The following is a 26,974-nucleotide window of genomic DNA, read 5'->3' as shown; positions in this document are numbered from 1 at the left end:
TAATTACTTTTGCACCAACCTAATACAATTACAAACGGGTCAGATTATTCAGCAACCGTGTTCGTTTTTAACCCCCAAAGTGAGCCACAGACTTCACTAAAAATCACTTCACTGTGATTAAGGGATGCGGGTTCTAGATTGCTGCGAGTCTGCATTCCAATTCTTTGTTGCACTGGATATATATGCTTTACGTACTTTTCTACGAGACACATACGAGGAGAGAAAACCTCTATTATTATTAACCCAAGGCAACGATTTAACACTTTAGAGCAGTCACTATGGAAGCTGCTTCACACTACCTGAGTTGAAGTCAGCATGGGACAAATTTGTGGAATGCTTATGCTGGAAGGTCAGAAGGGCTCAAAAGCTTAAGAGGTATAGCCTAACTTCTGTATTTTACAGGAAAGGAAACTAAGGACAGATTACTTATGTGACTCTCTGAAGCCCCCCGCCCCAGCCAGGCCTAATGTGTTTACTGTATGTCAACAGAAACCACAACTGTAATTCTAATACAGTACAGCACATGGTAGTTACTGGTAAACAAGGTTTGAACAAAGTTGACTGAAAAAAAGGCATGTCCAGCCATGTCAACGCACACGTTTTGCCTTTTCAGGCTTTTGCAGAGGAGAAGAGAGTGGATGGTGCACCTAGGAAACCACTTCCCACCAGGAGGTTAGCTGTGGTATTTCAGAGTCCTCTCTTCTACTGGCACTCTTTGGTATCCCGGCACGAACAGCCAACACTTACCTGTTTATTGACCACAGATGGGGAGAATTCTTAAACTGTCCTTAAGTTGCTGGATTCTGGACTCTAAAAACTCTGGAGGGCCCAGAACTTTTCCTGTCTTCCTTCTCATCTTCTCCCACTGTCTCTAAGGCCTGGAACCAGGTGGCCTGAGAATACCCCCGGGGCAAAAATGCTCCACCCTGCCAATTTTCGCGGGTTAGTGTACCCACAGGTTGCGAACTGCAGGTGATGGCTAGGCGACACTCTCAAACGCTCCTTCCATCAAGGACCACTCTACTCCCATTTTGGAGTTCCCATCTGGGGCTTGCTTGCAAGTGCCTTTACGATTGCTTCTACTGGCCTTTTTTTCCCCTCTCCTCTGTCGACCTACGAAATCAACAGGCCTGCCGGCCTAACTCAGGAGAATAAACGTGCGAGGCCACTGCTGAAACATAATTCAAATGCAGGCTCGGCCTTTTGTTCTTCCTAGGTCAGAGAGGCCAGAAATATCTTTCTGGTAGCGTTTCTCGTCTCTCGACCCAGGCTGGCCTTATTATACAACGGATGTCCCTCGGCGTTTGCAGAAAAAGGGCCCTGGGAAGCCACTTAATTGGTTTTGGGGGAGGGGAGGGCGTGGATTAACAAATAACGATAAAAATAGAGAAGCCCAAGAAGGCGGCAAACTGGGGGCCCTGGAGGAGGGAAGCACATTCTGTCTAAAGCCCAGGCGAGAAGAAGTTCGGCTTGGGGCTGGAAGCCGCAGAGGGGGCAGCTCGGCAGCGCCAGAGCCCCAGCCGACTAGGTAAGGATGACGGGGCTCCCGCTCATAGGCCGGCACCCCTCGGTCCACAAATTCACGATATCTTTATTTGCTTTTTTCCCTGGTTTCTCGGAAAACCCTGGAAACGGGGAGAGAGGCCTCACAGGGACAGCAGCCTGCGGCCCCCCCGGCGGTTTCATAGTGACCGGCTTGAGGCCTGGCCAAATCCTCCCCTTCACGCAGGGCCTCGAAGGCCGCAGGCCCCGCCCACGTGGCGGGAGGCCCGGAGCGCAGGGCGCGAGGACCGCCACACAATGGAGGCCAAGGCGGGCCCCGCGCGCCCCCGCCACAGTGAGCTCCCCGCGCGCCGGAAGATTCCAGAACCGGCCCGCCCGGTTGGGGGAGGGGAGAGGAACGCGGATCCCCGAGCTCGTCGGGCCGCGGCGGGTGCCTCAAACCCCTCTCGGCAACTCCACTCAGTCTTCCCAGCCAAGCCTAGAGACGAACAACCCCCAGTTTGGGCGTTCCGGCTACCGCCGGCGCGACCGCAGTTCCACCATACTCACCCGTGGACGCCATTTTCTCTCCTTCCTCCTCGTTCTCTCAACGTCCGTCTCCCTCTCGCTTTCCCTCTAGGCGCCGCACTGCGCAGGCGCAAATCCCGCAACCCCGGGCGCGACCATCCGGCCAGGCCACGGGGGTGGGGTCAGGAGGGATGAACCACCGCTTTCTCGTTCTTCGCGTCCGCAACCCTTGTCCCAATCCTCTCTAAAGAGCGCCCGACGTGACACTCGGGCCAAAATAGCACCTAAGGGGCCAGAGCGCGGGTGAGCGGGTCTCAGTGTGAAACCGGAGAGGCTCTCTGCACGAGACTAGGCTCTTTGGAATGGTTCCGTCCGCTGGCTCTAGGGACCGTCGCTGAAGAGTCGGCCCTGCAGGGAGACGGAGATCGGCGGGAGGGCTGGGGGAAGGGACCCGGACTAGAACAACTGCTGACTAATCCGCGGGCCGCGGGGAATGGGTGGCGCGCCAGCCGGTCGCTGGGGTCACGCGGCCGGGTGTGCGCGGAATGGATTCAGGGTTCTCGGGTCTCGCCTGGGAGCTAGAGTCCCGACTCCCAGCCGGGGTCCCCGACCGGCCTTTCGGGGTTTCCGGGCGCGCTCTGCAGTGAGTACCCGGGACGCGTGGCCCGGGCCAGCGGGGAAGGGCCCCCAAGGCCGGTCGGCTGGGTGGGAGGCCTCGAACGCCGTGCCTGGCCCCGAGACCCCTTACCTGGTAACGGTCGAGGTGGAGCAGGCCCTTTAATCATCCCTCATCCAATACCCTTGTTTCTACAGAAGGGGAAACTGAGGCCCAAGGAAATTGAGTATCTCTGCAAAGTCCCCAGCTGAGTTTGAACCAGACAGATCCTGGGACCCCCTACTCTATCCGCCACCCGGAAGAATCTCCGTCCTTGTCTTTCCACTCTGCCCTCCCGGCTTCCCAGTAAGGTAGGCAGGGCCTGGTGGTGCACTGCCCCGTTTCATAGATTGAAGAAAGTGAGGTCCAGGGGGCTCACGCCCCAGTTCCGAGTGTCCACGGGTAAGCCCTTCACCCTTGCTAAGGTGCGCAGAGCGGGGGAATGGTTGTGAGGTGTCGATGCAGGAGGAGTTTAGATGCAGGAGGAGGTTTACGTGGGTGCCTTGGCCCCAAACCCTGCCTCCAGGCAAGGCTGACCCTGCCCACCTTCCTGGACCTCTAGCCCCAGCCCCCTAGGTGGATGCCTGGGTCCGCGAAGGGCAGGGTTCACCTTCAAATCCCTCAGCAGGACCAGGAGCCAAGCTAGTGTCCTTTCTTCAGTGAACGTATATAAAGCACTGGCTGTGTGCTGTGAATACCCTAGGGAATGTGGGGTTGGATCAGAGGAGCCATGAGCTCAGACCACCTGCCTAGGGAGACAGACTGGCCAAGCTGTGCTCCTAAGGATAAGATCCATGATGTTAGGGGGCCAGAGGAGGGGAAGGGATATTTGAGCTGGGCTTCCAAGGGTGAAATAGGAGTTTGCCTGCTGGCAAAACGGAGGGAAGGACAATGCAAGCAGAGGAGCTTTCCACATTTTTCCTGCAGGAAACTGGTAGATGTGGAGAAGGCACTTGGCAGGGGAGCAAATTAGGCAGCCTTCTTGTCTCTCTGGGATCCTGCTTCCTGCCCTGAATCAGCTCAGTGGGAGTCCTGGGACCGAGAGGCCTGACCAGGGGCGAAGACCTACGGGCCCTGGAGGACAGGCTGGATGCAAGAGGAGAGCACAGGGGAGAAGGCCTTGCTTTGGATGGGCAGGGAAAGGCCATGTTTGAGGGCCATAGCTGGGACCAGCTAGGCTGGAGCAGCCACCTCCATATTGAGGCCTTCTTGATGGGCCGGTTGGTGGCTACTGACACCTGCCATGATTAGTGGGGATTGCTATGGTTTATGGAGCAAGAGTTGTGGGCCAGGGCCTGCCTTAGCCTATTCCTTTTTATTTCGTCATGCTCTGAGGAAAAGAATTTCTGAATTTCAATTTTACAGATGAGAAAGGAGAGGCTCATCTGCAAAATGAGGCTCATCTGTAAAAAGATGAGTTTGGAAACTTGCCTCAGGACACAGAGCAGAAAGAGGTGGAGCACATACTGTACCCTTCCTGTGGAAAGGGGAGCCAGGGCCAGAGGGACTGTGCCAGTAAGGAAGCAGGAGGAGGCTTACGGTGGATGGGCTCACCCTCAAAGGGGATGTCTCAGTCCCAGGTCTCTTAGTATGGCTCAAGGTGTGGGACTCCTGCCCTTCTGCCCCACGCCTTCCCCAGTCTGCTTGCCCATTGTCTGGCCCCACCCCAGGGTCAAGGGCAACTGAAACCATCTAGAGCATTAAGGCTGGGCACAGGGGAGGGGAGGAAGGAGGGAGGTAGTAGCCTGAGGGAAGGGGGAGGACAGAAGAGGGCTAGAGATGTCCCTGAATTCGCCCTGGGGGTGAAGGCCTGAACCCCTCTTTTTGGGAGTTCAGGGCCCATCAGGACTCAGGAGTCTCTATGCCTGTCCCCTGCCAGTCCTTAAACAGAGGTGAGTGGAATGGTAAGACGGCTTATGAGCGCATGGGTTAGGGTCTAAGCTCCACTATGGCCAAGCTGCTGGGCCTGCCTCTCCAGCCTGTTTCCACCTCTATAAAATAGGGCTGTTGATAAGGTGCTTGAGAGGGTATTGGTGAGATAAAACTCCACTAATAACTTGTTATTGTTTTCTTTTATCCCCAGCACACAGCTCCAGGACCACCCTTGACCATCCTCAACCAAGCTATGCATGCCAGGGGCCCCCATGGCCAACTGTCCCCAGCGCTGCCTCTCGCCTCCTCAGTCCTGATGCTCCTGATGAGCAGCCTGTGGCTGGTGGGGGCTGGCCCCGGCCTGGTCCTGGCCCCGGAGCTGTTGCTGGACCCCTGGCAGGGTGAGGGCCAGCCACGTGGACCTTGGAGGAAGCAGGAGACTTGCTGTAGGGCCTGGGCCCAGTTGGCAGGAGCAGCACTAGGCCTCCAGGGGTCAAACAGGGATGGGGCCCAGTGTCCCGGGGAAGCGTGGCCTTAGACAGGAGCATGCCCAGCACATCCACAGCCAAGAAGGGAGGCAGAGGACTCGGCAGGGTGGGCTGGAACCTGTGGGTAGGAGTGCTTTTCTCATGGTTTCCCTTTCTGGCAGCTTTTCCTTGAAATAAGAACTAAGGCCGGGTGGCTGACGCCTGTAATCCCAGCACTTTGGGAGGCTGAGGCAGGTGGATCACTTGAGGTCAGGAGTTCGAGACCAGCCCAGCCAACATGGTGAAACCCTGTCTCTACTAAAAATACAAAAATTGGCCAGGCGCAGTGGCTCACACCTGTAATCCCAGCACTTTGGGAGGCCGAGGCGGGCGGATCACGAGGTCAGGAGATTGAGACCATCCTGGCTAACACGGTGAAACCCCCTCTCTACTAAAAATACAAAAAAATTAGCCGGGCGTAGTGGTGGGCGCCTGTAGTCCCAGCTACTCCGGAGGCTGAGGCAGGAGAATGGCGTGAACCTGGGAGGCAGAGCTTGCAGTGAGCCGAGATCGCGCCACTGCACTCCAGCCTGGGCGACAGAGCGAGACTCTGTCTCAAAAAACAAAACAAAACAAAAAACAACTAAGACTTTCAGCTAAGCATGAGGATGGGAGGAGGAGGTGTTGGGGGTTTGAGGAGTGACCTCAGCTGAGCACCTGTTTCTCAATAATAACTCCTCCAATTTGTATTTGAGGACCCCCAATGACGCTTGGAGAGGTTAAGTGATTTGACCAGGGTCACACAGCTTGAGGGAATGGGGTAGCTCCAGGATTGAAGCAGGCTATCTCATGCTCTCAGCCAGGTATGATTTAGTAAATACAGAAGCAGAGTACCTTCATGGTGTCTGGGACATAGTGAGTGCTCAGTAGCAGGTTGTCAGTAAAAAGACTGAGTGGCAGGTCCAGTGTGTTCTGTTTAATATCACAGAGGCATAGCCACAGTGTTTGGAAGTCCTTGGTCCCTTCCACCAATGATTAAGTGCTGGCTGTGGGCAGACTGGCTCCTGGGGAGGGGAGGTGGGCTCAGCAGGTGGCCCTGGTGTAGGGTAACCTTCAACCTGGCACACCTGGGACAGCCTTGGATGTTGGGGCCACTAACCTGGCACATAAGCCCCTTCTCTCTCCCAGTGCACCGGCTGCTGACCCATGCCCTGGGCCACACGGCCCTGCCGGGCCTGCTCCTGAGCCTGCTGCTCCTGCCCACTGTGGGCTGGCAGCAGGAGTGCCACCTGGGCACGCTGAGATTCCTGCATGCCTCGGCCCTGCTCGCCTTGGCTTCTGGGCTGCTGGCAGTGCTGCTCGCCGGCCTTGGGGTGTCCAGTGCAGCCGGCAGCTGTGGATACATGCCTGTCCACCTGGCCATGCTGGCTGGGGAGGGACACCGCCCTAGACGGCCCCGTGGGGCACTGCCACCGTGGCTGCCGCCGTGGCTGCTGCTTGCCCTGACCCCACTGCTCAGCTCTGAGCCACCCTTCCTGCAGCTCCTTTGCGGCCTCCTTGCCGGCCTGGCCTGTATCCTTTGCCTGAGCTCAGGGCCCGTGGGGATGTGTGGGTTCTGTGGGTGGGTGCCTGGGAAGGAAGTGGCACAAAGGGGTGAAGGCCCAAGCAATACCAAGGAGCTGTGCACACACATTCCAGGAGCTTCTCTGAGTCTTCCTCTGGGACATGCTCTGGGCTGGGACCCGGGGGCTTATGGCCTGGTGGAGGTGCCAGTTACAATGTAAAGGGCTCCGTGGGCTCCCTGTAATATCAATGCCATTCTTCACAGAAATAGAAAAAATAATCCTAAAACTTATATGGAACCACAAAAGGCCGAGAGTAGCCAAACCACCCTGAGCAAAAATTAAAAATTAAAAAAATTAAAAGCCTGGCCGGGCGTAGTGGCTCACACCTGTAACCCCAGCACTTTGGGAGGCCAGGAGGGCAGATCACTTGAGGTCTGGAGTTCAAGACCAGCCTGGCCAACATGGTGAAACCCCATCTGTACTAAAAATAAAAAAATTAGGCCACGCCTATAATCCCAACACTTTGGGAGGCCAAGGTGGGCAGATCACGAGGTCAGGAGTTCGAGACCAGCCTGGCCAACATGGTAAAACCCCATCTCTACTAAAAATACAAAAATTAGCTGGGTGTGGTGGTGTGCACCTGTAATCCCAGCTACTTAGGAGACTGAGGCAGGACAATCACTTGAACCTGGGAGGCAGAGGGTGCAATGAGCCGAGATCGTGCCACTGCACTCGAGCCTGGGCGACAGGGCGAGACCCCAGTCTCAAACCCCAAAAAACAAAAATTAGCCGGGCATGGTGGCAGGCGCCTGTAGTCCCAGCTACTTGGGAGACTGAGACAGGAGAATTGCTTGAACCTGGGAGGCAGAGGCTGCAATGAGCCGAGATCATGCCACTGCACTCCAGCCTGGGCGACAGGGTGAGACCCCGGTCTCAAACCCCAAAAAACAAAAATTAGCCAAGCGTGGTGGCAGGCGCCTGTGGTCCCAGCTACTTGGGAGACTGAGACAGGAGAAGTGCTTGAATCCGAGAGGCAGAGGCTACAGTGAGCCAAGATAGTGCTGCTGCACTCCAAGCCTGGGCGAGAAAGCTAGACTCCCTCTCAAAAAAAAAATTAAAAGCCTAAGTGAATGGAAAGATCTCATGTTCACGGATTGGAATACTTAATATTGTTAAAATGGTAATGCTACTCAGTTGATTTATAGATCCCACACAATTCTTATCAAAATCTCAGCTGTCTTTGTTGTTGGTGCAGAAATTAGCAAGCTGGTCCTAAAATTAATATGGAAATGTGAAGAACCCAGAATACCTCAGATAATCTTGAAAAAGAAAAGCAAACCTGGAAGACTTACACTTTTCAATTTCAAAACTTAAAACTACAAAAGTGGCCAGGTGCAGTGGCTCACGCCTGTAATCCCAGCACTTTGAGAGGCCGAGGCAGACAGATCACTTGACGTCAGGAGTTCAGGACCAGCGTGGCCAACATGGTGAAATCCCATCTCTACTAAAAATACAAAAATTAGCCAGGCGTGGTGGCACATGCCTGTAATCCCAGCTGCTCATGAGGCTGAGGCAGGAGAATTGCTGGAACCCAGGAGACAGAGGTTGCAGTGAGCTGAGATTGCACCACTGCACTCCAGCCTGGGCGACAGAGCAAGACTCTCCAAAAAAAAAAAAAAAAAAAAAAAGCCGTTCAAAATTATAATAATCAAGATATTGTGGTACTGGCATCAGGATAGACATACAGATTGATGGACTAGAATTGACAATCTAGAAATAAACTATTAGATTTACTGTATAGTCAATTTATTTTGACAAGAGTGCCAAGTCGATTCAATGAGGAAAAGAATATTCTTTGTAATAAATGGTGCTAGAGGCTGGGTGCAGTGGCTTAACACCTGTAATCCTACCACTTTAGGAGGCTGAGGTGGGCGGATTTCTTGAGGCCAGGAGTTTGAGACCAGCCTGGCCAACATGGTGAAACCCTGTACTAAGAATACAAAATAGCCAGGTGTGATGGCACGTGCATGTAATCCCATCTATTCAGGAAGCTGAGGCAGGAGAATTGTTTGAACCTCGGAGGTGGAGGTTGCAGTGAGCCGAGATTTCACCACTGCACATCAGCCTGGGCGACAGTGTGAGACTTTGTCTCAAAAATAAACAAATAAATAAATAAATAGTGCTAGAGCACTACTTATTGGTGTCCTGCTTCTAAGATTTTTTTTTTAATTTTTAGAGACAGGGTCTCGTTCTGTCACCCAAGCTGGAGTGTGGCGACGCCGTCATAGCTCTCACTACAGCCTCAAACTCCTGGGCTCAAACCATCCTCTTGCCTCAGCCACTTGAGTAGCTGAGATTACAGGTGTGCACTGCCACGTCCAGCTAATTTTAAAAATTTTTTGTAGAGACGGGGTCTATGTTGCCCAGGCTGGTCTTGAACTCCTGGCCTCAAGTGATCCTCCTGTCTCAGCCTCCCCAAGTGCTGGGATTATACAGCTGTGAGCCACTGTGTCCAGCCCTAAGATGATTCATACCTATCGGGGAAAACAGTACCACCAGAGAGAACAGGCTGGCCCCTGCACTGTGGATTGGGGACAGGAGTTATCCAGGCCTGTCTGAAGGCAATAGCAGGTGTGTCCATGGGACTTCTTCCAGGAAGGGTGGGCCTTGAGTTACAGACCTGAAAAGGTGCATAGGGTTCTGGGAACAGAGTGGGTCATGGGTGAGCCCAGGCTTTGGGGTGAGGCATACCTGGCTGTGTTTGGCTGAGTAGCTTCAGGCAGATCCCTTTTCCTTTCTGAGCCTCTGCTGCTGATCAGGGTGACGCTATTCCATGCTGGCCCACAGTGAGGAGACAGGAGGGAATGGTGGCCAGCACACTTGGCATGGGGCCTGGCCTGTGGCGTGGGCCCACCCCTGGCTGCTTTTGGTTTTCCTTGACCGGCGCCCTGCCCTGGGCAGACAGATGCAGCTGGGGCCTTCCGGTGGCTGGAACCCTCAGAGCGACGGCTGCAGGCACTGCAGGAGGGTGTCTTGTGCAGGACCTTGGCGGGGTGCTGGCCCCTGAGGCTCCTTCCCACCCCGGGCAGCCTGGCGGAGCTGCCTGTCACCCATCCTGCCGGAGTGAGGTGAGGGTGATGGGGGGGACGCCAGTCCAGGTGGTGGGTGCTGTGGCAGGGCTGGCAGTCAGGCCCTCTTCTGTTCCCACTCCTCCAGGCCTCCCATCTCTGGACCGCCTTATGTGGCCTCCCCCGACCTCTGGTCCCACTGTGAAGGCTCAGCCCTGCCCCCACCAGGCCTGAGGCCTGTGCAGCCCACCTGGGAGGGCTCCTCAGAGGCGGGCCTGGACTGGGCTGGGGCCAGCTTCTCCCCAGGGACTCCGATGTGGGTGGCCTTGGATGAGCAGATGCTGCAGGAGGGCATCCAGGCCTCGCTTCTTGACGGGCCAGCCCAGGGACCCCAGAGCGCACCATGGCTGTCCAAGTCCTCTGTCTCCTCTCTGCGGTAAGGTGGTGTGGGCAGAGGTGGGGTCCCCTGGTATAGGGGCCAGGGTGGCCCTGACACTCCCCACTTGTCCCCCCACCCCCCACAGGCTGCAGCAGCTGGAGCGCATGGGCTTCCCTACGGAGCAGGCGGTGGTGGCACTGGCAGCCACAGGCCGGGTGGAGGGTGCCGTGTCACTGTTGGTTGGAGGACAAGTGGGCACTGAGACCCTGGTGACCCATGGAAAGGGTGGGCCTGCCCACTCTGAGGGTCCTGGGCCTCCCTAGCCCAGGCAGAGAGTGGGGCACAGGCAGGCCCTTGGGTGCTAAGGGCTGGCCTGCATGTGGGTAGCCCGAGCTCCTGCTCTGTCTAAAGAGGGCCACAGTGGGGAGCAGGGGCACCTCTGGAGGCAGGAGAGGCCCCCCAGCATGCTGCCCTAGTACGTGTTTAGAATAAAAACCAGTTTGTTTTTCAACCTGGACCTCCTTGGAGGCAGCACTTGTGTTTCACTCTTCTGTGTTGGCATCAGGGGGATGAATGAATGAGTGAGCACCAAATGAATGACCAGTTGTGGGAGAGCTGTTCCCTGATGTCCAGAGACACAGGCTTCCTGGCCCTGCACCATGCAGCCTGTACCTCCAGGAAGCTCAGTCCTCCAGCACAGAGCATTCTCCACTGCCCATTTCTAGCCCTCTCCCGTTGTAGCCTCATTCCCAGCTACCCCCATCTAAGCACACACTGAGACCAAGCTGCGGGGAATCAGGTAGGGGCCTTTATTGGCCAGCACACATCTACCTCCTGGCATCTGTCACAAGCATTTGCAGGAGTAGGCGGCCCCTTCCTCTCCCTGTCCCCATCCCCAGCCTGAGATGCAGGAGGGCCTGGGGGCTCAGAGGGGAGAACTGAGGCAAGAAGCCCCCGGTGATCCAGTCAGAGGATTGGGCAGCCTGACCTCGGGGTGGGGAACCCAGCACTGGACAACAAGGAGGGAGGGGCACAGGAGGGCTCCCCGAGGTTTGGTCGGGGAGGGGGAGGAAGACTGCCCCCTGCCCTGTCATCCCTGCATGTGCCGAGCCCCAGCTCCTGACTGCCTCAGTGCCTTTGGGCCTGGATGCTCAGACAGCAGATGAGACGAAGCTTTGTACCTCTATCCCTCCTTGAAGGCCTGCCTCCCCCCACTTCACAGAGGGAAACTGAGGCCCAAGCCTCTCCTCTCAGCCCTTGCTCAGCCTCAGACATGTGCATGGTGCCAGGATTGAGACCTGCTTACCCCTAAGGCCTAGATGGCAGAAGGGACCCTGAGGACATTAATAAATATGGATGGGCGGTCCCTGGAGGCAGCTGGCCGAGTCCAGGTAGGAGGGGAAGCCTGGCTTGGTCTGCCTCAGGGGCCACCACCGCCCTCAGCCTCTCTCGTCCCGGCTCCTGGGGGCCACGATCCGGTAGTTGGCTGCATGTCCGCCCCTCTTGCCCCGAAGGAGGCTGGGGGTGCCTGTGCCAGCAGGGCCTGCCCCAGACCCCAGCTCTGGTTCTGCCGGAGGGAAGAAGAAGAGAGGTCACATTAGAGGGGTTCATGTGAGGTGCCCACCTCCCCTTGGCCCTCTAGGGGGTGGCAGAACCGGGCACCCTCTGCCAGGTATAATCCACCCTGGTATCTGGCTGCAGAGCTGTGGGAAAGGGAGTCTGCAGATTGGCTGCTGCCTCACACCAGGACTTAGCAGCCCCCTAGCCCAAGGAGAGCACTCAGGGCCTCTGATTCCTGCTTGTCAGGTGGGGATAACCATACCCACCGCCTTTAGGAAGTGTTTAGCATGCAGTGAATGCTTCATATAAAGGCTGCTGCTTTTTTCTATTCATTTTGGGGTGGAGGTGTGCCCTGAATCCTCCCCATTTGGTAGCTGGTAAACTGAGGCTAGGGAACAGACATGGGCTAGGCCACCAGTTGGGGGAAAGACCTTAGGAGGCCAGGCTCTGCCACTGACCTACTGTGCAGTCTTGGGCAAGCTGGACCTCTATCAGGGCCTCAGTCATCTCATCTCTGAAACAGGAACAGTTCCGGATGGAACCGGAAAACTACTCATCCTTCAAAACCAAGGGTAGGAGCCATCTCCTCCAGGAAGCCTTCTGTGACTATCATCTCAGCCCCTCCCAAAGTAAAATGAGCAGGCCAGGCAGGTCAGAAGAATAGGCTGTTTTTCTAGGGGGAGATGGACACTCAGGGAGGAGAGGGCCGTAGTGGAGGACTTGGCTAAGCCTCCATAGGACAGATACTTGGGTTCTGGTGAACACCAGGTTCCCACTGAGGGCACTGCCAGGGAGTGGGCTATCCCGTTGTAATCGACTGCCAGTGCCCCAACCCTGTGTGGCCTAGCCTGCCCTGCACCTCTGGGCTGAGATGAGGGCTCCTGGAGCAGACAGGCATGTGTGGTCACTGAAAGGGACATTCCATGCCTTAGGGAGCGTGGGAGGGGAGTGGCACAGAGCACTGGCCCCGATGCCAGCTGGGATCATGGCTTGGTCCCACTCTGCCAGTTATGTGGCCTTGGGCAAGTCACAGAACCTCTGAGCGTCATCTGGAACGTGAGCATAACAGTCCCATTTTGACACCCTTATGATACATGTGTTTACCGTGACCAGGACTGGAAAGTGGTTTTCACGGGAAATGCTGGATTATTATGGTTACTAGGTTGGTGTTGCTTCCACCCAGGTCTCCTGCAGGTCTGGTCCCTGTGAGTTTGTCACAATCAAATTTTCGGCCCTGGATGAGTGGCAGAGTCAGCAAACCTTTGCTGATGCAGTCCAAAGGGCCAGGACTTTAGAGGGGAGACCTGAGGTGGACCCCTAGCCTGACCATTCCCATTCCTGTGACTCTGAAGCAGTCACAAGAGCCTCTGAGCTTCTGTTTCTTCATCTGTAAAATGGCCACGGCATCGGCATCGCTCACCTAGCAAGCTTCCTCCCCTAAGAGATTGGAGATTATCAATCCAGCCCAGGTGGGCCAGACATGTGGCCGCTGATACTATTATCATAATAATTGATTATAACCTAAACATGAACCCCATCTGGGTCTTCAGTAGCACCTGATGTGTATGTTGGGCCAATGGGGAGGGTCCCACCTCCTTCCCTGTCCCATCTCCCACTCCCTCGACCTGTCCCTCCAAGCCCCGACCCAAGCTGGCTCGAGGGGCCACTGGCAGTGGGTGTGGGACTTCTCAGGTGCCTGGCACTTTTCTCCCTGGGCTGTCAGAGACAGAGCTGGCTGAAGGCAGGGACAGATCCAGAGCCATGGTGGCCCAAATGTGTCCCTTCTAGCTCCTGCTCCAATCCCCAGAGAGAAGGTGGAGACACCTAAAAAGGTTCTGAGAGCCTGAGATTTGGTCCTTGGCCCCTCTCTGTAAGAGGGGAGGAGGTCTGGGAGCTAGGCACTGAAGTTTCTAGAAGTTAGAGAAGCATGTGGCACTGTGGGAGGAGCTTTGGAAGCAGACCCCACACCCTTCCCAGGCTCTGGGCCTCTGCACAGGCAGGACTCTCTCAAGGCTGCCCAACCCACTTCCCCACCTGGCACACTCACTGGGATCTTCCAGGACGCAACGCAGAGTCCCCTCTTCCAAGAAGCCTTCTCCAACCCCTAGGGACAAGTGACTGTTCCTCGCCCATATCCTTCTGTGCTCCCCTACCCCATATCTCTGTAGATACGATTCCCTGCCACTCATGGCCAGCTCCCCACAGCCGGCACCTATCTGTACTCCAGAGCGCCAGTGCCCATGCCCAACCAGGTCTGGCTTTCAATGAGTGCTCCCTACAGTTTTGCTGGATGAAGGAGGTTGGGCTCTAACCTTAACCCTCCTTCCTGCTTGGGACCTAAGTTTCGCAGTCTTTTTTTTTTTTTTTTGAGATGGAGTCTCACTCTGTCGCCCAGGCTGGAGTACAGTGGTGCGATCTCGGCTCACTGCAACCTCTGCCTTTCGAGTTCAAGTGATTCTCCGCCTCAGCCTCCCGAGTAGCTGGGATTACCGGTGCCCGCCGCCACACCCAGCTAATTTTTAGTAGAGATGGGGTTTCGCTATGTTGCCCAGGCTGGTCTCGAACTCCTGACCTCAGGTGATCCGTACACCTCGGCCTCCCAAAGTGCTAGGATTACAGGTGTGAGCCACCAAGACCGGCCTCTCAGTCTTTAAAATAGATGCGAGGTTGGACATGATGTGAAGGCCTCCATGCACTGATGTGCTCACTGGGCTGCGAGATGGGGCGGCTGGGCAGGTGAGGAACAGAGCTCAGCCCCTCGGGTGGCCAATCCCTTTCTTCAAGGCCAGCTACAAGCTCCAGTTTCATGGGGAGAGATTTTCTCAGCCTCACTCCCAGGAGCCAGACGCAAGGAGGGGTACCACCCACTGGTGTCTAACCACCTCCTGTACTACCCCAACCTGCCTTCTAGGACCTTCTCACTCTAGGCCCTACCAGATTCTGTCGCTTCTAGGCTCCTTCTGGTCTCTTGGCCTTCACTCATGCTGTTTCTCTGCCTGTTCACTCTCCCCAGATCCTTGCCCTTCAAGTCTCCACTTAGATATTACCTCCTCCAGGGAGACCTCCCTGACCCCCCTCCAACCTCCTCTGGGCCAGGCCAGAGGCACTTCTGTATTCCCATGGCTGCCTGTACTCCCTTCCCTGCAGTGTAGCTCACCTTGGGTTTCTCTACCAGTGTCAGGGTTCTCCTGAGCCCCCCAGCACCCTATACTCCTCAAGGGCAGGACTACGTCTTATCTTGTGGAGCCTGTCCCAACAAGGTGCCTGGCACAGAGCAGGTGCTCATTCACTCGAGTGACCAGAGCCTTCTCTCTGCCAGGCACCATTTGCTGGCTGGCTGGCTGGATGAAGAAAGAGTGTCCACTGGCCTGGGCCAAGCATCGGAAGGCGCCTTCTGCATGCCCAGGCTTTTCCAGGCCCTTCCTGGAAGAGGCTGCCCCTACCTGCCCACCCTGCCATTACCTGGCCAGATGATGGCTTCCAGGAGGGTGACTCGTCTGGCCAGGAGCTCCAGCTGAGCCTGCTGCTGCAGGAAGCTCTGTAAGCTAGGAGCCTGATGGGAGATGGAGAAGAGCAGACGGTGCGAGTCTGGCCTCCGAGGGCTGGGCTGGGGAGCCAAGCGGGGAGGGTGGGAGGGCCCTGCCAGCTGGCATCAGGGCAGGAGCCTGGGAGTGAGTCTCAGTACTGAGACCTCAGTCTCCCGTCCTATGGTGGGGACAGAGCTGGCCTGGCTCCTCAAATAATCACATGGCTGGAGAGTTTCTGGGTGAATGAATGCCTGGGGTGAGGGCCTGGCTCTGTTAGTCCCCTAAAGGGACCAACAGAACAGGTTAGGAGGACCAAAAGGAAAACTGCAAAGGGGACACCTGGGGCCAGGAGGATCTGCCTTGTGAGAGCCTCTGGGGGCTTATGGGAGAGGAAGGTCAGAACTAGTAGGTGGTATATTACCCAGAGTCCCCTGGGGCCTGAGCCTAGTTCTGTCACCCACAGTCCTCTGCCCTTCTGGAGTCTTGCTCCATGACCTATTGTCCTGCAGGCCTGACTCTGTTACCCATGATTTCTCTAGAGCTGAAGGTTGACCAGATTCTGGATCCATTACCTATAATCCTCCTGTTGCCCTGAGTTGTGATTGGATTCCCCATGATTCCTTGCACTGCAGGAGTCTGGCTCTGTTACCCACAATCCCACTGCTGGAGTGGAGTTTGGTTCCATTAACCATAATTTCTTCCAAACTTGAAATCTGTCATCTCTGGTTCCCTGCAGGCCTAGAAACCACACTACCTATAATGCTTAGAGGCCCAGGTCTGACCACAGCAGCAGGGCCCGGGTTTCTAGGGCACCCCTGCACCCATGGAGGAGGGAACCAGTCATTGAGGGAAGGGTGGTTGTGGCCTCTCAGGTCCATGCTTGCCTGGGGCAGGCACCTTCTCCAGCCTTATGACTGGGCTCAGGCCAGTTCCACCCCAGGAGGGCTTGGGGAAGGCTGGCAGGCAGGGGCTGGGCCGTCTGTCCGTCTGTCTGTCTCTACTCACCATAGAGCCCAATCATTGTTTCCAAGATTAAAACCCTCTCAGCTAAAATCTTCAAAGCCTCGCGTAGTTGGTGCAACCCCTCCCCCTGTGGAGGAAAGAGACAGATGCAGCCGTGAAGGGGGCAGGGGAGGGGACCCTGCAAAGCCTGTCGGTGGCCCATGCCCCACCCGGGACATGCACCTGCAGCCCCACACTACCTGCCACAGCCCAGGTTCCATGGACAGCCAGAACAAGACCAGGTGAGGACAGGAGGGGGGCAACAAGGCAGGCGGAAGGAAGCAACCCCTGCAGGACCTCCCAGAAGGTCCCGTTGGATCCCAGTGGCTGCTCTCTGACAAGGCCGCAAACCCTGCTGCGCTGAAGGCAGGGGGAGCCAATCTTCAGGAGCAGAACGGCAGTCCCAGAAGCTGTGGAAGCCCTCCTGTCCTCTAATGTCTGTCGCCCAGCACCAGTTGCTCTCCCAACACCTGCATGACTATATCTCTTGGCCACCTATATGCTTATTTACTACACATTCTTTTTGCTTTTTTTTTTTTTTTGAGACGGAGTCTCGCTCTTTCACCCAGGCTGGAGTGCAGTGGCGCGATCTCGGCTCACTGCAAGCTCCGCCTCCTGGGTTCACGCCATTCTCCTGCCTCAGCCTCTCTGAGTAGCTGGGACTACAGGCGCCCGCCACCACGCCCGGCTAATTTTTTGTATTTTTAGTAGAGACGGGGTTTCACCGTGGTCTCGATCTCCTGACCTCGTGATCCGCCCGCCTCGGCCTCCCAAAGTGCTGGGATTACAAGCGTGAGCCACCGCGCCCGGCCTCTTTTTGCTTTAAATCACCACATTAGCCTCACCCTAATTACTCCGATCAGTGAGCTCAGGCTACTTACCAGTATTTCCACTCATGCCCAAATGAAGATATAGATGTTCCTTGACTTTCAATGGGATTTCATCCAGATAAACCCAGTGTAAGTTGAAAATATCACAAGTCAAAAGTACATTTTTGTTTGAGACGAAGTTTTGCTCCTGTTGCCCAGGTTGGAGTGCAATGGCGCGATCTCAGCTCACCACAACCTCCACCTCCCAGGTTCAAGCGATTCTCCTGCCTCAGCCTCCCAAGTAGCTGGGATTACAGGCATGCACCACCACAACCAGCTAATTTTGTATTTTTAGTAGAGACAGGGTTTCTCCATGTTGGTCAGGCTGGTGTGGAACTCCTGACCTCAGGTGATCTGCCCGCCTCGGTCTCCCAAAGTGCTTGGATTACAGGCGTAAGCCACCGTGCCCAGCCAAATACATTTCTTTTTTTTAAGAGACAAGGGTCTTGCTATGTTGCCCAGGCTGGTCTCAATCTCCTGGCCTCAAGTGATCCTCCTATCTCAGCCTTCCAAAGTGTTGGGATTACAGGCGTGAGCCACCATCCCTGGCCAAAAAATGCATTTTTGACATACAATATTTTCAACTTACGATGGGTTTATGTGGAAGTAAGTTGAGGAATGTACTGAAAGCCCACATTGCTTTCGCATGTTTGTAAAGCTGAAAAATTGTAATTTGAACCATCGTAAGTTGGGGACCATCATTATGTCAATAAAATGAGACAAGGTTTGAGTTACATTGCTTTTGGAGAACTTGTGCTTAACATGCTGAGAAAGCTGAGGCTCAGGCCTCTGCCCCCTCCCCAGTTCTTCGCGCTTTGGGCTCCCTGCCTGGAAAACAGTGCTCACCTCTCCCAGGGCTTAGACTATGCCAGGTCCACAATCTGGCACATCCTGATGCGTCACCCTCAGCCCAGCCCTCTCCTCTTAGCAGTACGGGTCTGCTTCTCCATGTCTCTGGCTCCCGGACCCCAGGGATGTGGCACTGGGCTCGCAAAGCCCCTCCTCCAAGGCCACTGGAGGCCCCCCACTCCCCAAGTGGTACCAGCTGCTACCCAGGGCTCATGCCAGAGACCTCATCTCTTTCTCCCCATCTGCATCCTTTCCTTCCCCAGCATATGGTCCATAGTCTTGACAACACTCCACACTCCCTCACTCCTTCCTCTTTCCTAGTCCAGACCAAAGCTATTTCCAGAATGTAGATCTCTCAATTCCAACAGCACACCAGGATGACAAATAGAACTATCCCAGCTCTGATGACATCTGGAAATCTCTCTTGGTGTCCTTTACTCAGCACAGATAAGTGAAGGGATGGACAATATGCATAATTGTATAATTACAAGCCAACCCTTTAAGGTTGTTGCTTCCCACAAAACCATCTAAACAACTGAGAGGTCTCTCAATATGTCCATCATGAGTGAGCCTGCTCGCTGGGGCTGACCCTTATGATCCAGCTGTCCTGTCCACATCACATGGATTGGGTGACCCTCAGGCCGCTGAATGGCCATTTCAGCCTGGGGGTCCCAGGGTCACCACGAGCTGCATGCCAAAGTAATCCCCCTTCGAGTATTACAGAGGCAGGATCTAAAAATGAATGACCTTCACTGGGCACAGTGGCTTACGCCTCTAATCTCAGTGCTTTGGGAGGCCAAAGTGGGAGGATCACCTGAGGCTAGGAGTTTGAGACTAGCCTGGGGAACATAGCAAGACCCCATATCTACAAAAAATTAAAAAATTAGAGTGGGCACGGTAGCTGTCCTGTAATGCCAGCACCTAATGACACTTTGGGAGGCCAAGGTGGGCAGATCACTTGAGGTCAGGAGTTCAAGAGCAGCCTGGCCAACATGGTGAAACCCCATCTCCACTAAAAATACAAAAATTAGCCGAGCGTGGTGGTGTGCACCTATAGTCCCAGCTACTTGGGGGGCTGAGGCAGGAGAATCACTTGAGCCCAGGAGACAGAGGTTGCAGTGAGTTGAGATCACACCACTGTACTCCAGCCTGGGTGACGGAGGGAGACTCCATCTCAAAAAAAAGAAAAAAAAATTATTTGGGTGTGGTGGCACACACCTGTAGTTCTAGCTGCTGTGGAGGCTGAGGTGGGAGGTTCACTTGAGCATAAGAGTTTGAGGCTACAGTGAGCTATGATTGTGCCACTGCACTCCACGATGGGTGACATAGCAAGACCATGTCTCAAAAAAAGCCGGGGGACCTGGCATGGTGGCTCACATCTGTAATCCGAGCACTTTAAGTGGCCAAGGTGGGAGGATCACTTGAGCCCAGCCAGGGCAACATAGTGAGACCCTGTCTCTAAAAAAAAAAAAAAAATGGCCAGATGCAGTGGCTTACGTCTGTAATCCCAGCACTCTGCACTCTGGGAGGCTGAGGTGGGTGGACTGCTTGAGCTCAGGAGTTCCAGACCAGCCTAGCCAACATGACAAAATCCCATCTCTACTAAAAATATAAAAATTAGCCAGGCATGGTGGTGTGCGCCTGTAGTCCTGGCTACTTGGGAGGCTGAGGTGGGAGGATGGATGCCCAGGAGGCTGAGGCTGCACTGGGCCGGGATCGTACCACTGCACTCCAGCCAGGGCGACAGAGACCCTGTCTCAAAAGAAGAAAAAATTAAAAAATTAGCCAGGCGTGGTGGTGTGTACCTGTAATTCCAGTACTTTGGGAGGCTGAGGTGGGAGGGTGGCTTGGGCCCCTGAGGTCGAGGCTGCAGTGAGTCATGATCATGCCATAGCACTCCAGCCTGGGCAACACAGCAAGACCCTATCTCAAAAAACAAAAAATAAAAAAAGATCTTAAAAAATTCCAGGCTGAGTTCAGTGGCTCAGGCCTGTAATTCCAGCACTTTGGGAGGCCTAAGCGGATGGATCACCTGAGGTCAGGAGTTTGAGACCAGTCTGGCCAACATGGAAAAACCCTGTCTCTACTACTAAAAAAAAAAAAAAAAAAATTAGCCGGGTGTGGTGGCGCATGCCTGTAATCCCAGCCACTCTGGAGGCTGAGGCGGGAGAATCACTTGAACTCGAGAGGCAGAGGTTGCAGTGAGCCGAGATCACGCCATTGCACTCCAGCCTGGGCAACAGAGCAAGACTCTGTCTCAAATTAAAAAAAGAAAAAAAAGATTAAAAAAAAAATTCCATTAAGCCATTCCTGGCATGGACAATGGGACAAGCTGACATCATGAGCTTCCTAACGAGGTATAATAAAAGGCACCACAGGTGCCCCTGCCAAGAGTATTTAGCCTGCATCTCATCATGAAGAAACAATCAGACGAATTTAAATTGTGGGACATTCACACAAAGACAAAGTCAAGAGAAGAAGAAAAAGGCAGGAGTTCTGTTCTAAGTTAAAAGAGACAAGAAATGTGACAACCAAACGCAGTGTGTGAGAACCTTGATTATATTTTGGACTTTATTGATTGATTGATTGATTGAAACAAGGTCTTGCTCTGTTGCCCAGGCTGGAGTGCAGTGGTGTGATCATGGCTCACTGTAGCCTTGACTTTCAGGACTCAAATAATCCTCCCGTCTCAGCCTGTCAAGTAGCTGGGACTACAGGTGTGCACCACCACACCCAGCTAATTGAAAAAAAAAAATTTTTTTTTTTTTTGTAGAGACAGGTGTCTCCCTATGTTGCCCAAGCTGGTCTCAAACTCTTGGGCTCAAAAGAGCCTCCCACCTTGGCTTCCCAAAGTGCTGGGATTATAGGCATGAGGCACCTTGCCCAGCCAGATCTTGGACTTTGGAAAAAAAGAGCTTTAAAAGGCATTTTGGGGGCCAGGCGTGGTGGCTCACACCTGTAATCCCAGCACTTTGGGAGGCTGAGGTGGGCAGATCAACTGAGATCAGGAGTTTGAGATCAGCCTGGCCAACATGGTGAAACATCGTCTCTACTCAAAATACAAAAATTAGCCAGGCGTGGTGGCAGGCACCTGCAATCCCAGCTACATGGGAGGCTGAGACAGAAGAATCGCTTGAACCCGGGAGGCAGAGGTTGCAGTGAGCAGAGATTGCGCCATGGCACTCCAGCCTGAGCAACAAGAGTGAAACTCCATCTCAAAAATAAATAAATAAATAAATAAATAAATAAAGAAAGAAAGAAATAAATAAATAAAGGTATTTTAGGGGTCAGGTGCAGTGGCTCACACCTGTAATCCCAGCGCTTTGGGAGGCTGAGATGGCCGGATCACCTGAGGTCAGGAGTTTGAGATCAGCCTGGCCAACATGGTGAAACCCTGTCTTTACTAAAAATACAAAAATTAGCCAGGCATAGTGGTGTGCGTGCGTGCCTGTAATCCCAGCTACTCAGGAGTTGGAGGCAGGAGAATGGCTTGAACCTGGAAGGCGGAGGTTGTAGTGAGCTGAGATCACGCCACTGCACTCCAGCCTGGGTGACAGAGACTCCGTCCTGGTGCTCCAGCCTGGGTGACAGAGACTCCATCTCAAAAAAAAAAAAAAGAAAAAAAAAAAGAAAAGCCATCTGGGGACAACTGGTAAAATTTACAGGTAAGTCACATATTTAATGGCATAATTTTGCTAAATAAATGTTAGCTTTCTTAAGTATGACGATGGTATTGTGGTTATGTGGGAGAATGTCCATATTCATTCGCGGTGCACACTGCAATGCTAGGGGAAATGTGGCTGGGTTTTGCAGCTTATTTTTAAATGAATTTGAAAAAAAGACCTGTAAATATGTAAGAGAGAATGACAGAAACATTGTGGCTCAATACAGTCATACGTCACGTAATGATGTTTCAGTCAACGATGGATTGCATGTCTCCACGGTGGTCTCACAGGATTATAATGGAGCCAAAAAATTCCTATTGCCTAGTATTTACTATATTTTACTTATTTGCTTATTTATTTTTGAGACAGAGTCTTACTCTGTCGCCCAGGTTGGAGTGCAGTGGCGTGATCTCGTCTTACTGCAGCCTAGGCTTCCCCGGCTCAAGCGATCCTCCCACCTTAGCCTCCCAAGTACCTGGGACCACAGGCACGTGCCATCATACCCAGCTAATTTTTTTATTTGTACAGACACGGTCTCGCTATGCTGCCTAGGTTAGTCTGGAACTCCTGGGCTCAAGTGATCCTCCTGCCTTGGCCTCCCAAAGTGCTGGGATTATAGACGTGAGCCACTGCACCTGGTCATATACTATACTTTAAATTGTTATTTTAGAGTGTACTCCTTCTACTTATTTAAAAAACAGTTAAGCTGTAAAATAGCCTCAGGGAGGTTCTTCAGGACGTATTCCAGAAGAAGGCATTGTTATCACAGGAGATGACAGCTCCATGCATGTTACTGCCCAGAAGACCTTCCAGTAGGACAAGAGGTGGACATGGAGACAGTGATATTGATGATCCTGACCCTGTGTAGGCCTAGGCTAACGTATGTGTTTGTGTCTTAGTTTTTAGCAAAAACATTTAAAAAGTGAAAAAAAAAAAGGGCCAGGCACGGTGGCTCACACCTGGAATCCTAGCACTTTGGGAGACCGAAGCAGGCGGATCACTTGAAGTCAGGAGTTTGAGACCAGTCTGGCCAGCCAACATGGTGAAACCCCGTCTCTACTAAAAATACAAAAATTTAGCTGGGCATTGTGGCGTTCACCTGTAGTCCCAGCTACTTGGGAGGCTGAGGCAATGATAATTGCTTGAACCCAGGAGGCGGAGGTTGCAGTGAGCCGAGATCGAGCCACTGTACTCCACTGCACTTTTCTTGAGACATAGCAAGACTCTGTCTCAAAAAAAAAAAAAAAAAAGTAAAAAAAAAAAATAATTTCACCAGCGTGGTGGCTCATGCCTGTAATTCCAGCACTTTGGGAGGCTGAGGTGGGCAGATCACTTGAGGTCAGGAGTTTGAGACCAGCCTGGCCAACATGGTGAAACCCCGTCTCTACTAAAAATACAAAAAATTAGCTGGGCATGGTGGCCCATGCTTGTAATCCCAGCTACCCAAAAGGCTGAGGCAAGAGAATCGCGTGAACCTGGAGATGGAGGTTGCAGTGAGCCGAAATCACACCACTGCACTCCAGCCTGGGCGACAGAGCAAGATTTTGTCCTAAAAAAACAAACAAACAAAAAACTCCAAAAACCTTTTATGGTGTATTTTTACTGTGCCTTTTCTATGTTTAGATATACAAATACTTACGATTGTGTTGCAGTTGTCTGCAATATTTAGCATAGTAACATGCTGTTTAGGTTTGTAGCCTGGGATAAATTGGCTACACCATACAGCTGAGGTGTGTTATAGGCTATCCCATCTAGGTTTGTGTATGTACATTGTATGATGCTCATGCCACAACAAAATCACCTAACGGCATTTTTTCCAGGACATATCCCCATCATTAAGTGACACATGGCTGTACCAATAATTGGTCCATCTACAGGAAGGGCAGAATGACATTCATTGTACCAACTTTTCTGTATATCAAAATGCAAAATGGCTGGGTGCAGTGGCTCACACCTGTAATCCTAGCACTTTGGGAGGCCGAGGCGGGTGGATCACATGAGGCCCGGAGTTCAAGACCAGCCTGGCCAACGTGGCGCAACCCCATCTCTACTAAAAATACAAAAATTAGCCAGGCATGGCCACAGAGTCCCAGCTACTCAGGTGGCTGAGGCACGAGAATTGCTTGAACCCAGGAGACAGAGGTTGCAGTGAGCTGAGATTGAGCTGTTGCACTCCAGCCTGGGCGATAGAGACTCTGTCTGAATAAAAAAGGAAAAAAATAAAATAAAAATAAACAAATAAAAATATTGAGGAGGCCAGGTGCAGTGGCTCACACTTGTAATCCCAACACCTTGGGAGGCTGAGGTAGGAGGATCACTTGAGGCCAGGAGTTTGAGACCAGCCTGGGAAACATTGTGAGATCTTGTCTGTATTTTTTAAAACATAAAATTAAAAAGAAAAATCTGGGGAAAAGTGTTTTTAAAATCCACTGTTTGGAACTCCCTCAGACCAGGTGGCCTGATGTTTGCACTGATGACAACCCAGTCTCCTTCAGCCTGGCCTGCCCTCTGCATTCCGGATCTAAGTGTCTGGGCCTGCTGGACACCCCTACTTGGCTGTAACACAGACTCCTCCCGTTGGTCCACAGACAAAACTCAGCCTGCTTGCTTCTCCTGGTTCTCTTTTGCTATTTTAAGTCTCCCTTGACTCCTCACTCCCTTTTGCAGCCAGACCAGCACACAAGTGAAATTTGCTCCATCGATGGCTGTCTGTCCTCACTGGCTCCCACCCCTGCCCGGCTCAGTCTCTCACCAGGATGACCACGACAGCCCCCTACCTACTGTCTTTCTGCTTCTCCCATCCATTTGCCATGGCAATCAGAGGGATTTTTTGCAAATAAAAAAAAACCTGAGCACATACATTACTCCCCTGCTTCTAGAGCCTTCAATGCCTCCCCACTGCCCTAGAACAAAGTCCAAATTCCTGAACGTGGCCTCCTACATCCTGAAGACCTCTTTGGCCTCTGTTCCACTCTCTACCTGTCACAGTGCCACTCCATATTTGCAGCTCCTCAAATATCCAAGGCTCCCTCTTGCCACAGGGCCTTTGCACCTGTTGTACCCTCGCCTCTGCCTGGACACCCCGTGCCTGGTTAATGCACCTTTCAGGCTTCACCTGGCTCCTCCGGGAGGATGCTAAAGTGTAAAGTGTTTATAAAGTTGACAGTCCTGTAGCTGCCGATTATAGGTCTTTTTTCCCCCACCTCACTGTGACCACCCTGAGGGTGGGAACTGTGTCTGAATTGCACCTGTGTCCACAGTGCCCAGCCCCAGGTCTGGTGCCTATGGAGGAGATGCTTGGGGAATGGTAGCTGGTTCTCTGGCCCTAGGAGCTTAAAAGTCAGAGCTCCAGTTCCCGCTCTGCCAAGGATTCTCTCTGCAGAGTCGGGCCTCAGTTTCCCTGTATGAATAAGGGGTGAGAGCTTTGACCCAGGTGGGTGGGCCCAGCGCAGTCACTCCAGTTCCTGCAGTGCACTATTATGACCACTAGGTGTCACTGCTGGGCCACAGCCAGAACGCATCTGCAAGCTGCACTAAGGGAGTTGGTTGGGGAAGTGTACATAGGAGCCCTCGGGGACCTTGTCAGCACTGAACCTCATTCCCACCTGTCCCCAACAGAGCTGTTCCCCCAGCCCCCAAAGCCTCATGCAGCCCCCAGCCCAGCGGGTCCCCTCCCAGGCAAGCAGCAAGCAGGGGCAGAAGTGCAGGTAGAAGAGGTGCAGGAAGGTGGGTGGGCAGGGGCCCTGCTACCTCTTGCGGGGAGCCCACAGGTGGTTCTGGGTTCAAGGACTGGTCTAGGGTGGCCAGGGCATCCTGCCGGGGGTTCTCATGAAGGGACAGGACTGCCCAATCTCTCCGACCCCTCCTGGGCTGGGTGGTAAATGTGTTCTCAGACCAAGGGCCTCTGGGAGAGGCCAGCAAGTAGCCTAGGGGAGGCAGAGAGCCAGGCTTGCATGGGTCTATCTGATCCCAGCTCAGCTCTTGTCCATACTGGCAGTATTAAGAGACTCTGGAGCTATGGAGGATGGGCATGGGGTAGGAGGAGATTCAGGGCAGCAGGGGCCAGGAGAGGCTAACTGGAGAGGTAGCAGGGCCCCAGAAGTCATGGGCAGACACAGGGGAAGACTCGTGCAGGGTAGGGGGCTCCCACGGCTGTATCCATCACTGACCCCACAATCAAGAACTGAGAGGGCAAGGCAGGCACTGGGTGCCACCCACATCCTCACTAACTTGTGACTGCCAGGAAGTAGGGTGTCCCAGCCAGACTGCATGTGGAGGGGGAGTCACAATCCCACCCCCCAAAAAGAGCTTCCTAGTCTCTCTCTCCTGAAGGAGTGTCTGCCTCCACTCTGTCCATTTTCCAGATGTCTCACCTGTCAGTGATGGTTTTCAGATCCCCGTGTCGTGGGGCTTTTGGGTATGGTATATTTTAGGGTCCTCATCTTTCCCCCACGTCTCTTGGGTGAGTAGATTTCTAGGTCCTAACCCGAAAATCCCTCCCCTGCAATGATCTTCAATGATTGTGAAGGTCTCTTTTCTTTTTTTTTGAGACAGAGTCTCGTTCTGTCGCCCAGGCTTGAGTGCAGTGGCATGATCTCAGCTCACTGCAACCTCTGCCTCCTGGGTTCAAGTGATTCCCCTGCCTCAGCCCCCTGAATAGCTAGGACTACAGGTGTGTACCACCATGTCCAGCTAATTTTTGTATTTTTAGCCCAAAACTTTAAGGCTAATTTTGTATTTTTGTATTTTTGTATTTTTTATTTTTTTGTATTTTAGAGATGGGGGTTTTGCCACGTTGGCCAGGCTGGTCTCAAACTCCTGACCTCAAGTTATCCACCTGCCTTGGCCTCCAAGAGTGCTGGGATTACAGGTAGGAGCCACAGCATCCCGGACGATGGTGAAGGTTTCTAGGACCCCACATTAATCATGAGATTTTGGGGTGTGTGGTTTCTAGTTCCCCCTTCTTGTCCCCTTCTCATTTACTCTGTCTCCTGTATATGTGAGAGTTTCTAGGCTTCTCTTCTCATCTATCATGGGTCTCCTATGTATGTGATGGTGTCTAGGACCTTGTGTAAACTATAGGTCCTTTAGGTATAGAGGAGGCTAGGTCACCTGGCCTCATTAACCACATCGAACGTGTACATAGCAGTTTCGAGGCGTCTCTTCACAGGCTCAATGAATTTCCAATGCGTATCGTGGTATCTAGTTCCCCGTCCTTTTTACCACGTGGCTCTTATGTACCTCATCATTTCTAGGCCCCTTTCCTAGGTCCTCTATCCCACTCTCCTGTGTAGATATTGTCTTCATTCTTCCCTTTGTTCTGCAGACAAGGGAGCAAGCTAAGCCATTGCTGGGAGGGGGCTATGGAGGCAGGGGATGCAGTCTGGCCTGGGTCAGCCCAAACCACCCAGGAGGAACAGGCAGAGCCACCCTGGCCTGGAAAGACCACAGAGGGAAGGTGGAGACAGGGACAGAGACTGAGACAG

At 53.4% G+C, this 26,974-nt stretch overlaps 3 protein-coding genes across 21 annotated transcripts in view; 1 reads left to right on the top strand and 2 right to left on the bottom strand.

Moving 5' to 3' along the window:
• Positions 1 to 2,154, bottom strand: part of EWSR1 (EWS RNA binding protein 1) — a 29,801-nt gene extending 27,647 nt beyond the window's left edge. For all 14 annotated transcript variants that reach the window (XM_058431122.1, XM_058431128.1, XM_058431127.1 and 11 more), the window contains exon 1: positions 2,053 to 2,154. In XM_058431122.1, coding sequence (XP_058287105.1) covers positions 2,053 to 2,065 — 13 coding nt within the window. In that variant the 5' untranslated portion in view covers positions 2,066 to 2,154. The remainder of the gene's footprint in view (positions 1 to 2,052) is intronic.
• RHBDD3 (rhomboid domain containing 3) lies at positions 254 to 10,527 on the top strand. 6 transcript variants are annotated; one of them, XM_058431133.1, is made up of 7 exons: positions 254 to 375; positions 2,824 to 2,976; positions 4,749 to 4,938; positions 6,193 to 6,576; positions 9,535 to 9,697; positions 9,786 to 10,073; positions 10,162 to 10,527. In XM_058431133.1, exons 3-7 carry the CDS (start codon positions 4,791 to 4,793, stop codon positions 10,337 to 10,339), a joined length of 1,161 nt encoding a protein of 386 aa, XP_058287116.1. In that variant the 5' UTR covers positions 254 to 375; positions 2,824 to 2,976; positions 4,749 to 4,790; the 3' UTR covers positions 10,340 to 10,527. The 6 variants fall into 6 exon arrangements, with proteins under 6 accessions (XP_058287116.1, XP_058287115.1, XP_031995980.1 ...); XM_058431132.1 differs by lacking the exon at positions 254 to 375 and adding an exon at positions 1,920 to 2,094; XM_032140089.2 differs by lacking the exon at positions 254 to 375 and adding an exon at positions 2,179 to 2,313.
• A 281-nt stretch (positions 10,528 to 10,808) lies between these two features.
• Positions 10,809 to 26,974, bottom strand: part of EMID1 (EMI domain containing 1) — a gene marked incomplete at its 5' end in the record, with an annotated part of 54,690 nt that continues 38,524 nt past the window's right edge. Inside the window, 2 exons of the mRNA XM_058431888.1 lie at positions 10,809 to 11,583; positions 15,039 to 15,129. Of these exons, the coding sequence (XP_058287871.1) occupies positions 11,456 to 11,583; positions 15,039 to 15,129 (219 nt within the window). The remainder of the gene's footprint in view (positions 11,584 to 15,038; positions 15,130 to 26,974) is intronic.

Source organism: Hylobates moloch, unplaced genomic scaffold (genome assembly GCF_009828535.3).
Source record: "Hylobates moloch isolate HMO894 unplaced genomic scaffold, HMol_V3 SCAFFOLD_19, whole genome shotgun sequence".
NCBI lineage: Eukaryota > Metazoa > Chordata > Mammalia > Primates > Hylobatidae > Hylobates > Hylobates moloch.
This window is presented reverse-complemented; position numbering and strand designations above follow the sequence as displayed.

Coding starts and splice junctions, on each gene's coding strand:
- RHBDD3 (XM_032140087.2), top strand. CDS start 6,036: ATGATTAAGTGCTGGCTGTGGGCAGACTGGCTCCTGGGGAGGGGAGGT. Junction 6,577..9,534: donor CCTCCTTGCCGGCCTGGCCT/GTATCCTTTGCC, acceptor CTGGGCAGACAG/ATGCAGCTGGGGCCTTCCGG. Junction 10,074..10,161: donor TCCTCTGTCTCCTCTCTGCG/GTAAGGTGGTGT, acceptor CACCCCCCACAG/GCTGCAGCAGCTGGAGCGCA.